This window comes from Phyllobates terribilis, unplaced genomic scaffold (assembly GCF_046119375.1).
Source record: "Phyllobates terribilis strain yellow unplaced genomic scaffold, ASM4611937v1 Scaffold_7__3_contigs__length_470593459, whole genome shotgun sequence".
Classification (NCBI taxonomy): domain Eukaryota; kingdom Metazoa; phylum Chordata; class Amphibia; order Anura; family Dendrobatidae; genus Phyllobates; species Phyllobates terribilis.
Window position 1 is genome coordinate 45,247,968 of NW_027362767.1, and position 12,926 is coordinate 45,260,893.

Below are 12,926 nucleotides of genomic sequence, written 5' to 3' on the forward strand. Positions count from 1 at the left end.
TTCAGTGTCTCTCCTGATGTAGTTGCATGAACAGCTGAGCTCAGTGATTACAGTGCACATCAGGCCTGCAGCTAATCAATCATGATGTCACCGCTGCAGCCAGTACTTGCAGACCGAAGCTGTGTAGGGCAGCGATGGACTGGAGGAGGCTGAGTAACATCTGATTTTTTTTACTTTAACTCGGCTCTGGGCATTAGATGTCAGAATGATCTACAGCTGCTTCTCACAAAATTAGAATATCATCAAAAAGTTAATTTATTTCAGTTCTTCAATACAAAAAGTGAAACTCCTATATTATATAGAGTCATTACACACAGAGTGATCTATTTCACGTGTTTATTTCTGTTAATGTTGATGATTATGGCTTACAGCCAATGAAAACACGAAAGTCATTATCTCAGTAAATTAGAATAATTTTTATATTTTCTTGTTAAAGTGCAGTAGCGCTGCTGCTATAGTAAGATCAGATAGGCAAAGCACAATCTCAAAGCACCGTATGCCCTGGAGCAAGTAATAATGAAATGATTAAAAAATCACTCTTTTTGTATTTCATGAGTGGCTTGCAGCGCATCTCTTTTCTTTTAATCATTAGAATAATTAACAAAAAACACCTGCAAAGGCTTCCTATGCGTTTAAAATGGTCCCTTAGTCTGTTTCAGTAGGCTCCACAATCATGGGGAAGACTGGTGACTTGACAGATGTCCAGAAGGCAGTCATTGGCACACTCCACAAGGAGGGTAAGCCACAAAAGGTCATTGCTAAAGAAGCCGGCTGTTCAGAGTGCTGTATCCAAGCATATTAATGGAAAGTTAAGTGGAAGGAAAAAGTGTGGAGGAAAAAGGTGCACAAGCAACCGGGATAACCGCAGCCTTGAAAGGATTGTTAAGAAAAGGCCATTCAAAAATTTGGGGGAGATTCACAAGGAGTGGACTGCTGCTGGAGTCATTGCTTCAAGAGCCACCACACACAGACGTATCCAGGACATGGGCTACAAGTGTCGCATTCCTTGTGTCAAGCCCCTCATGACCAAGAGACAACGCCAGAAGCGTCTTACCTGGGCCAAGGAGAAGAAGACCTGGACTGTTCTCAGTGGTCCAAGGTGTTGTTTTCAGATGGAAGTAAATTTTGCATTTCCTTTGGAAATCAAGGTTCCAGAGTCTGGAGGAAGAGTGGAGAGGCCACAATCCAAGCTGCTGGAGGTCTAGTGTGAAGTTTCCACAATCAGTGATGGTTTGGGGAGCCATGTCATCTGCTGGTGGAGGTCCACTGTGTTTTATCAAGACCAAAGTCAGCGCAGCCGTCTACCAGGACATTGTAGAGCACTTCATGCTTCCCTCTGCCGACAAGCTTTTTGGAGATGGAAATGTCATTCTCCAGCAGGACTTGGCCCCTGTCCACACGGCCAAAAATAGGAATTATTCCTACCGTTAATTACGTTTCCAGGAGTCCATCATAACAGCACGACAGGAGTTAAATCCTCTGTTCCTCTAGGGACAGGAAACACATGAGAGGTTAAAGCCCCCCCCTCATCACACCCTCAGTGTTTGTACTAATCACCAACCAGGATGGATGCAACTCTATTTTATTATATACATATATCAATGTTACATTCACATTCGTGTCAAGAGCAGGGGAGGGAAATATGGTGCCGTTATGATGGACTCCTGGAAACGTAATTAACGGTAGGAATAATTCCTATTTTACCAGTGCATCCATCATAACGGCACGACAGGAGACATACCAAATCAAAATTGGAACGTTTAGGGCGCGACTACTGCCTGAAGGACTTTACGTCCATAGGCTAATTGTTGACTGGAGAATACATCCAATTTATAATGTTTACTGAATGTTGATATACTAGACCAGGTTGCTGCCTGGCAGATTTGGCCTACTGATGCTCCAGCTTTCTCCGCCCAAGAAGCGGAGATTGCTCCAGTGGAATGAGCTTTAAGAGAAATTGGTGGATCCTTCCCCTCTGATTCATATGCGAGGGCGATAGTCCTTGTTAACCACCTTGCTAGAGTCGGCTTAGAAGCTTTCTTGCCTTTATTCACACCCGAGAATTGCAGAAAAAGGTTTGAGGTTCTCCTCCAGGGGGCTGTGACTTCTATATACCGAATAACTGCCCTCCTGATATCCAAGGTATGGAAGGATTTTTCCTTTTCATTTTTGGGAGACTGGCAGAAAGACGGCAGTATTATTTCTTGATTCAGGTTCGTACTGGACACCACCTTAGGGTGAAAGGAGGGATCCAGTTTAAGAACCAATCTGTCCTCCAGGATCTTAAGGTATGGGTCCAGAACTGAGAGAGCCTGGATCTCACCTACCAGCTTTGCTGTAGTAACTGCCACAAGAAAGGCTGATTTCATAGAGAACAAGTCTACTGATGTTTCTTCCAGGGGTTCAAAGGGAGACTTACATAAAGCTCTCAACACCAGGTTCAGATCCCACGGCGGTACTAGACTCCTTATCGTGGGTCTTAAACGAGAAGTTGCTTTTATGAACCTTGATATCCATGGGTGGTCTATTAAGGAGTAGTCCAAGAAAGCACTTAGGGCCGAGATATGAACCTTTAACGTATTTGGCCTCAATCCCTTATCAAACCTCTGTTGGAGAAAATCCAGTATCTTTGGAATATTGGGGCGAGACGAATTTCCCACAGACTGACCTGCAAAGCTACAGAACTGTCTCCAGATCCTAGAATAGATGGCTGACGTTACTGGTTTCCTACAGGCTTGGAGAGTTGTAATTACTCAATGAGAAAGGCCCTTAGAGGCTAGGATCGCCTCTCAGGTTCCATGCTGTCAGCTGGAGGAATTGGATGTTCGATGTAACAAGGGACCCTGCAATAGAAGATCTCTCCTGGCTGGGAGTCTGAATGGGAGATCCACCGACATCCGTTGTAGCAGAGGGAGCCAGCTCCTTTTGGGCCAGTAGGGCGCTATCAGAATAAGAGCTCCCCTCTCCTGTTGGATTTTCCTTAGTACTCTTGAGATGAGAGGGACTGGAGGAAAGGCGTACACCAGTTTTGTTCCCCACGATTGAGAAAGGGCATCTATTCCTTCTGGGCTGTCGGCTGGGTCCAAGGAGAAGAAGCGCTGCAGCTTCCTGTTTTTTTCTGGTCGTGAACAGGTCTATGGACAGGGTGCCCCATCGTTGAATGATTTGATGAAAAACATCTGGATTCAGTTCCCAATCTGAGGGACCAACTCTTGCTCTGCTGAGAAAATCTGCTACCACGTTTTCGGACCCCCTTAGATGATTAGCCGATATTGAAAGAACATTTCTATCCCCATTTTTTTTTTTTTACGTGCCCTGAAGGCTCACCACCACCTCCGGCGGCCAGACCGCAAGGGTGCCCGGAAGACCCGCCTCCCGGCGTCATCGCTCCGGAAGGAGAAGCCCCCGTGGCGTGCGTTCCACCCTGGAACGCACGCCGGCCCAAAGCAGATGTCCGCTTACCTGACTCTGCCCCACGGTGTCTCCCGGCCGGAAGTCTAGGCTCCGTGGAGCACACGCAGCCTCCGGCCTTTTCTTCAGGATAACGCCGGCGGGCAGCGCAACGCTCAGAGCCCCCTGTCCGGGAGATACAGCGCCATGGTGGCGGTTTTCTGGCTGAGGGACCCCCCGCTCAGTTGGGTATCAGCATGGAGCCTCTGGACCGGAGGAAGGGGAGAGTTCAGACCCCCCTGGATCCCCCTGGCTCTCAGGTATTCTTTAGAGAGAACCTCTTCTAGCGTCCTGTCCTGCTAGGGACAGGAAAAACACTGAGGGTGTGATGGGGGGGGGCTTTAACCTCTCATGTGTTTCCTGTCCCTACAGGAACAGAGGACTTAACTCCTGTTGTGCCGTTATGATGGACGTACTGGTAAAGTACCAATACCTGGTTTACAAACAACAGTATCACTGTGCTTGATTGGCAGCAAACTCGCCTGACCTTAACCCCATAGAGAATCTATTATAGAGAATCTATGGGGTATTGTCAAGAGGAAGATGAGAGACACCAGACCCAACAATGCAGACAAGCTGAAGGCTGCTATCAAAGCCACCTGGGCTTCCATAACACCTCAGCAGAGCCACAGGCTGATCGCCTCCATGCCACTCCGCATTGATGCAGAAATTGATGCAAAAGGAGCCCGACCAAGTATTGAGTGCATTTACTGAACAGACATTTCAGTAGGGGAACATTTCAGATTTTAAATTCATTTTTCAAGCTGTTGTTATAAAGTATTCTAATTTACTGAGATAATGACTTTTGTGTTTTCATTGGCTGTAAGCCATAATCATCAACATTAACAGAAATAAACACGTGAAATAGATCACTCTGTGTGTAATGACTCTATATAATATAGGAGTTTCACTTTTTGTATTGAAGAACTGAAATAAATTAACTTTGATGATATTCTAATTTAGTGAGATGAAACTGTAACTGCAAAACCCCTTTAAGATGAGAGGGGGGGACTTCTCCTCTCTGGTGACTGTTCAGAATAAGCTGTTGTGTGTGTACATGAAGAATAACACTATTTCTGGGCATTATCTGACTTGGAGCCTGCAGAGGTGAAAAAGGTAAAAAAAAAAAGCAGGATACATCTTTACCGCTCAGTTATATCTTAGCTAGTGGGTGAAGACTAGCTACTATGATGTCTCCCATACACAGCACACACAGACATGAGGGATTCCTGCTCTCATCTCCACATCACACATTTTCAAAAGCAGCAGCAGCAGCATGGAGGACATTATAGAACAATGCTGAGCAGTGTTGCTGTGCATCCAACACTAAAAAGCAGCACAAACTGTGCATCACCTGCTCCTGTCTTCACACCACATCAAAGGGGCTGCAGCTGAGCAAGCGGCCCACATCAGGGGGCGGCCCCTCTGGAAAATGCCATAACTGCCAGATGGCCAGTCCGGTCCTGCTCTGATCTGTCTCATTGGTGCTGCAGCCTATTGGCGGCCTCTGACGGGCTGCAGTGATTATATGACATAACATTGGTATACGAGCACCAGTAGACATTGCTGGAAAGACGCCGGCCTGGGAGATTATTTTATACTGTTTTTATTTTACATGATTAACTGTTGCATTTAGAAGGGGTTGTCCAAGTAGTGGATAATCCTTTTAAGTGTATGGGGTCCATCAGGTGGTATGATGTATTAGACACTGTGTTGTGGTCAGGGGCGGACGTACCAGTGGTGCAACCTGAGCAGCCGCACAGGGGCCCAGGAGGTCAGAGGGCTACTGCTACCTCCAAAGTAGGCGGAATTGTGCATTATGATGACCTATTGGGCCGCAAGGGCCCATATATTGTTCTTGCCCACAGGCCTCTTCTGTGTCCGATATGGATGGACGTCATAATGCTGATGTAGACACAGCCTTAAAAGTTTCCTTTTTTTTTTCAACTTTTCTAAAATATGAGTTCTTGAATTTCTTTCTTCTTTACATGCAATGATTAATTCATGGTTGGAGTCAGTGAATGAAAATGTTGTTTGCACTCAAAAGCAGCCTCTTACGTCACAGCTGAGAATTTGTTACAATTGTATCCCTGTGTGAGCCCCCCCCCCCCAGACTGATACATTGTAGCAAACAGTAAGAACAGGACAGAGATCTGATACTGATGTATTTATCTCTGCTGCTCTTAAAGCAGCTGAGGGCTTATTCCATACAGGTTCTCATTGAGTGACAGCAAGCAGCGCTTCTCCAGCACCGAGTAGTTGTAGAACATTTTATCACATGATGATTGCAGACATGGCGCTGCGCCATCATGTATGCTGTAATGTACCATCACCCATCCAGTATGAGCAGAAGGCGGCTGCATTTTCCTTGGCGTCCATGGAGCGGTCAGAGTAGCCGGATTCTTTCCAAACATCAGGATGAAGGGTCCTTATCTTTGGTGTTTGGGTTTGTGCAGATCTGCAGTGACGATGCCCCTATAATGCAGAGAGGATAAAATATACGCTGACATTTCTGTCTCCTCGGTAGGACATGGCGCGCGTCTTGTTGTGTCTGCGCTCCTTAGACCCAGCAGATTATCTGGGCTGCGTTCCTCTCCATGTCTCCATGATGCACGACTTTCTCCTTATCAATGTCAGGCAGCTGTAATGCAGCCACATATTATGGTGCTAGAACCCCAACTAAAACTGCCCCAATCTCCATATCGGTGGGATTTAAAGGGAACCTGTCAACTAAATCTCCAAGGGCAGCACGAATCAGGCACCAGCTGACACAATTGTAACCAACTATGGCTAAGCAGTAACACATGACATCAAAGGGACTAATAGGCGGAAGATGCAGTCATGATGCCAAGTCTGCCATGGATGACGGGACTGGACGCCGGACCAGGGCAGCGGCACCTTTCCGGGGTTGTTGTCAGACACCCTGCAGCTTCAAGTCTGTGACTACGACATGGATGTGACGCGCCCCCTGGGCCTGTGCTGCTGCTGCTGTGAAGGGGGAATACCCGGAGCCGGATCGCTGGGGGTTGTAGTTCTCCGTGGCGGTGACCCGGTCCGTGCCCAGGGTGGTCAAACCAGTGGCAGTCTATTTGTATGGTAATAAGTGTCCGACTACGCCACCCGTGGATTGCGGTCAGTGGGGACCGCCGCTGCGCTGCAGACCGCTGAGGCTGATGTTGTTTGCGCAGCTGAGTATGGGATGACTCCCCACGGGAGAAGTATTGCCTCAGGGCAGCTAATGTGGAAGATGATGGGAGTGATGTTGTGAGGGTCCCAGTGCTAATGGTGCTGGAGCGGCAAGGAATCACAGAGACGTGAGGTGCAGTTCAGGGTCTTTACTGATGGTACAAGGCAGACCCTCCCGGGAGTACTGGCTAGTATAAGGGGCCTGGTCAGTCTGCGAGCAAGCAGGAGTTCCCCTGGCCAGGTGGAGTTGTAGGCCTCCCCGTTAATCTGCACTCTTCCTGGCTACCTTGCTGTCAGCGGTTACAAGTAGCCCACATCCCTGAGTATACCGTGTGGTGCTCACCCGTATGGCTGGTGACTTGGGGCCTTCTGTTAGCCTCCGCTCCTGGATGGCGGCGCTGGTCCCTTCTCTGTGACTGAGCCTCCGGGCTTCTATGGCCAGAGGACCTGGAATCCCCTGCCGGCTGGTTTCTGCTGCTGGGTGTAGATCAGTCCCCACAGCCTCGGACTCCTGTGTCCGGTTTTAGTGTCCTTGTCCAGGGCGAGCTCTGCTCAGCTCCAGCCCCTGGACTTCTGCTACTGCTCCTACAGAGCTCCTAGTTCTTCCTTTCCCTCTCCAGGCTCTGACTCTGACTGCTCTAATCCCGCCCCAGACCCAGTTTAAAAGGGCAGATTCCTCCCCTCCCAGGTCTGGGCGGACCGTGTTGCATGTTTAGGGCTCCTGACCAGAGAAACCTCCCACTTGCTCTCAGACATAATATCTCTATTACTGTGGCAACCAGACCCCTGGGGTGTCACAGATGTAACATTGCAGTGATATAATGAGCGCTCGTCTGGATACTTCCCAATAAGCTGTGACGTTCGCAGTTCTCTTATCCTTGGGAATTGTGCCCAGAATTCAGAGGAAATACCAATTTATGTCTTAAACAATAGAGGTTTCCAGAAGTTTTACCGTCGTCCATCCTATGTACTGTGGGGTCATTGGGACATAGAGCGAGGTTCCTTCAGGATCGCCGTGACTTCTCCGGAAAGGAACTGAAGAAAGAGCAACTACAGGATCTGCTAGTACAAAAGGAGAGGGGGATGCCCAGGACTGAGCTGCAGTACCAAGTGCAGCCACATCCATATGTAGGCGCAGTATTACTGCTGTAAAAAATAGAAATAAGTGAGAAATCTTAGCGCATAAATTGGAAAATTCATGTGGACCTGGTAGCCACGGTAAGGCGTTTCTCGTTACCAGGAACCTACCTAATGTAAAAAACGGTACTGGAGATATCCGTGGTCCATGTGTGTCACACATGTGGCAACCGTGTGCCGCATCAGGATCACACATACCGCGGCGATTGGGAATAAGTGTACAGTTAGCGCTGTTTCCATGCGCCGGGTGCAGAATGCTGCCCTCATCATGGTTCCCTGCCGGCGCGGCAAATAGCACCAGCAGGGACAATGATGAGGGTAGTAGTAGTTTTCTCCCGCAGTGTTCCTGTGTAAAAATAAGATTAAAGTAATAAAATCCATATACTCACCTGTCCTAAGTGTCCCCTACTGTAATCCTCTGACCGCTGACGCCAAGGAGAATGAGCAGCTGCAGCAATTGGCTCCGGAGCTGAGCTCAGTGAGTGACTGGACACTGCTCCTGAGCTCAGCTCCAGGGCCGCTCGCTGGAGCGGGTCATTCTCCCTGGTGTCAGCAGTCAGAGGATAACAGCGGGGGACACTTAGGACAGGTGAGTATATGGATTTTATTATTTTATTCTTATTTTTACACAGGGACACTGCAGGAGCAGACACTACCCTCATCATTGTCCCTGCTGGTGCTGATCGCAGCACCGGCAGGGAACCATGATGAGGGCAGCGTTCAACACCCAGTGCTTGGGAACATCGCTAACTGTACCGCTGATTCCCAGGCGCCGGTACATGTCACATTGATGACACACGGATGTCATCTGTGTGTGTTCAGCATGAGACACTCTTGCGGACCTTGCATCCGCAAAAAAACGGACATGTCAGAGTGTGGAGCACACGGACACACAGTCTGTGGAAACACACTGATGTGCACAGACCCATAGATTTGAATGGGTCTGCGTGTATCAGTGTCTCCAGTACGTGTGGAAACGGTCACCACATGTACCGGAGTTACTGACTTGTGAAAGAGCCCTTAGTGACCAAAGTCTGCATGTGTATGGGAAGGTAAGATCCTGCTGCAATTAAAACCGCCTGAGGCCCAGGGTGGAGTGCTCGGTCAGGAAGCCTATGTATACAAATATCAAAAAACTGACTGTCACTTCCAAAACAGAAAACAGGTGTATACAGGTGCTTAGTTATATATGGAGATGGCTACTCTTACTAACAAATAAAGTAGCACTCTGTAACGCTAAGCATGTGGACATGAAATATATGGAGATGGCTGCTCTTAGTATGCACCTGTACACACCAGTTTTCTGTTTTGGAAGTGAAGGTCAGTCTTTTGATATTTTTACACCTAGGATGCTGGCAGCTCTGCTGTGAGGTTCTGCAGCAGTTGTGGTTCGGTATGGGATGCTGGCAGCTCTGCTGTGAGGTTCTGCAGCAGCTGTGGTTTTGGATGGGATGCTGGCAGCTCTGCTGTGAGGTTCTGCAGCAGCTGTGGTTTTGGATGGGATGCTGGCAGCTCTGCTGTGAGGTTCTGCAGCAGCTGTGGTTCTGTAAGGGATGCTGGCGGCTCTGCTGTGAGGTTCTACAGTAGCTGTGGTTCTGTATGGGATGCTGGCCGCTCTGCTGTGAGGTTCTGCGGCAGCTCTGCTGTGAGGTTCTGCAGCAGCTGTGGTTTTGGATGGGATGCTGGTAGCTCAGCTGCGAGGTTCTGCAGCAGCTGTGGTTTTGGATGGGATGCTGGCAGCTCTCTGCTGTGAGGTTCTGCAGCAGCTGTGGTTCTGTAAGGGATGCTGGCGGCTCTGCTGTGAGGTTCTGCAGCAGCTGTGGCTCCACATACAGCAGAGCGGCCTCTGTCCGGAGTTTTGCACCAGCTCCCAAACTTTGCTGCCATCAGTGATCGCCTGTAGCCGCCATCCTGCTGGGAGCTCTCCCCACCCCCTCCCGCTGCCATGGAGGGTGGGCAGGAGGCAGCTGTCCCCGGACCCTCACCAGCTCCCCTCTCCCCGCCCTGCAGCCTCCTCCCTCCGCCCTCAGAGCCGCTTGGGGTCGGATGTGGAAGGTCTCGGGTCAGAATTCCTGCAGTCAGTAGTGGGGCGCGGTGCTGCGAACTGTCCTCCGCTGCCACCGATCACCATGCGGGCCCGGCTGCTCCCTCTACTGCTACACTGGCACTGCCTGCTGACGATCACCGCTGCTATCTCCCGGCAGGAGCTCTTCCCTTATGGGGGACACATGGGGGATCTGCTGATGCCGGAGGGGGACGACGAGACGTCCGAGGTGCTGCAGCTGCAACAGCCCATTCTCTTCTATGAGGCTGAGCTGAAGGAGCTTTATGTAAGTGCAACTGTATGGGGGGTCTCTAAAGCCATGTATGACTGTATACAAAACTGTATGGGGGTCTCTAGCCATATATTACTGTATACGGCACTGTATGGGGGTCTCTGGAGCCATGTATAACTGTATACAGAACTGTATGGGGTCTCTAGAGCCATGTTTGACTCTATACAGAACTGTATGGGGGTCTCTAGACGTATATTACTGTATACAGAACTGTATGGGGTCTCTAGAGCCATGTATGACTATACAGAACTGTATGGGGTCTCTAGAGCCATGTATGACTCTATACAGAACTGTATGGGGGTCTCTAGCTATATATGACTGTATACAGAACTGTGTAGGGTCTCTAGAGCCATGTATAACTGTATACAGTGCTGTATGGGGTCTCTAGAGCCATGTTTGACTCTATACAGAACTGTATGGGGGTCTCTAGACGTATATTACTGTATACAGAACTGTATGGGGTCTCTAGAGCCATGTATGACTATACAGAACTGTATGGGGTCTCTAGAGCCATGTATGACTCTATACAGAACTGTATGGGGGTCTCTAGCTATATATGACTGTATACAGAACTGTGTAGGGTCTCTAGAGCCATGTATAACTGTATACAGTGCTGTATGGGGTCTCTAGAGCCATGTTTGACTCTATACAGAACTGTATGGGGGTCTCTAGACGTATATTACTGTATACAGAACTGTATGGGGTCTCTAGAGCCATGTATGACTATACAGAACTGTATGGGGTCTCTAGAGCCATGTATGACTCTATACAGAACTGTATGGGGGTCTCTAGCTATATATGACTGTATACAGAACTGTGTAGGGTCTCTAGAGCCATGTATAACTGTATACAGTGCTGTATGGGGTCTCTAGAGCCATGGATGACTGTATACAGAACTGTATGGTGGTCTCTAGAGCCATGTATGACTGCATACAGCGCTGTATAGGGGTCTCTAGCCATTTATTACTATATATACTCCCATACAGTTCTGTATAAAGACATGTATTACTGTATACTTACACAGTAACCCTCATATTACTATATACAGCACTGTACAGGCAAATAAATTAATCTATAAGGGTATATAGCCATGTATAACTCAATAGAGGTCTGCTCAATGGTATAGTTTCCTGTATACCATATAGAGGACTGTTGGAGCGTATACAGAGCCATGTATAACTGCCTGTAGAAAGGTATAGATGGATGTATAGATGAGCATTTTCCTGGATAAGGCACTGTAATATATAAAAGACCCAGCTGTGTATGGGGCCACATAATGATGTGGATGTCGCTATACGCATGCATTTTTAATATATACATTTATACTATTATACTCACTGTTTGAGTTATCACATATTGACAGTATGACTGTACAGAGCCAAGAGGACAGCAGTGTATGAATGTACGAGCATGTATAGAGTCCTGAGTATCACTCAACGTGTAGATGCTGCGGGGCATAGGAAATGTAGGAGTGTATAGATCACTGAGTGTGTATAAAATCCAGTGCATGTCGCTATAATGTGATCCAGGTGTATACAGCACAGTATGAATATACAGAAATGATTTGGTTACACCACAGTATAAATATTTATAAAGTATCTGTTGTTCAATGTAGCAATAAATAGAATGCAGTGTAGGTAATGCAGTATATATGTCAGTGTGTATAATGCAGAGCACGCCATAGTGTTAATGGACAGAATGGCGTACATGATACTATGAATGAATGTGAATACTCAGACCTATGTTCTCTTGTCCCTCCCTCGGTTTGACTCTGCGGCCGCTATGTGAATACATGAAATCCTTCATGCTGTGACTGCTCCAAAACTGTGCAGACACTTTTACTTTTATCAGCCTCTATGTCTGCTGTTTCTATTGTGACGCCTCCGTAACAGTGACAGCGGGCACAGTGCCCTCATAGCAGTCACCGCTGTACCACCAGAGCGGTGACATTGGCAGTGGTGCCTCCTCTATAATGACATTTGCCTTGGTGCCTCCACATCAGTGCTATCATCAATGATGCTCCCAAATGGTAATGTCTTTGGGATCAGATTGTGCCAAATCATGGAGATCGGTCAACAATGTATCTTCCAGTGTCTCAGGTTTTCATTATGTAGCAGCATTAATGTGCTGCCCTCTTATCAGTGGCACCTATTGTTGTCTTCCATTTTCTGGGATTACGTGGAGGAGCACTTGTGGGCTCCACCACTGGCAGACATCTATGTTTTGTGCCTGGGGCTCATTTTACTGTATGTGTCGCCAAGAAATATCACTACTACAGTGTCTGTACTGTTTAGCCTGAGAGACGTTTCCCTCCTCTTTTTTTCCTGCTTCCAAGAAGTATCACTCCAGGGAAGTGTGTTGTGTGCTTGTCTTGTGTAGTAAAGTTGTGAATTATCTGAATCTCAGAGGAGAATAGTGGCCTCTGACACCTAGGACAATGCAGACACAGTGTCTTAGGCAATGCTGTACTGTACAATGCGGATCAGCGTGACATTAGCTGGGGTCCCCTCGAATACCAGATTGGAAACAAACATTGAATATCAGCGTGCTACCAATGGCGTACTTTGGTATTTTGGCTTCCCTATTAGTGACTCAATTATTATTGGTCCTGGAACCCAAAACTTTGCACTGGGACCCCAAATGTCACCAATGACGAATTCTGACAAGGGTCAAAGATCAATAGTATGAAAGTTGGGATCAGTCTAATGGTCCGCTGTCATACTCTGAGCCCCAGGCTTGTGGCACATTTGTTGCTCCTCATCAGTGGCATGCAGACGCTTGGGGTGTGTAATCAATGGCACAGTTGCAGTCAGTTTT

The 12,926-nt window shown here is 47.9% G+C and overlaps 1 protein-coding gene across 1 annotated transcript in view; it reads left to right on the top strand.

Moving 5' to 3' along the window:
• The first annotated feature begins 9,437 nt into the window (after positions 1 to 9,437).
• Positions 9,438 to 12,926, top strand: part of NID2 (nidogen 2) — a 33,966-nt gene continuing 30,477 nt past the window's right edge. The window contains exon 1 of the mRNA XM_073638477.1: positions 9,438 to 10,103. Coding sequence (XP_073494578.1) covers positions 9,453 to 10,103 — 651 coding nt within the window. The 5' untranslated portion in view covers positions 9,438 to 9,452. The remainder of the gene's footprint in view (positions 10,104 to 12,926) is intronic.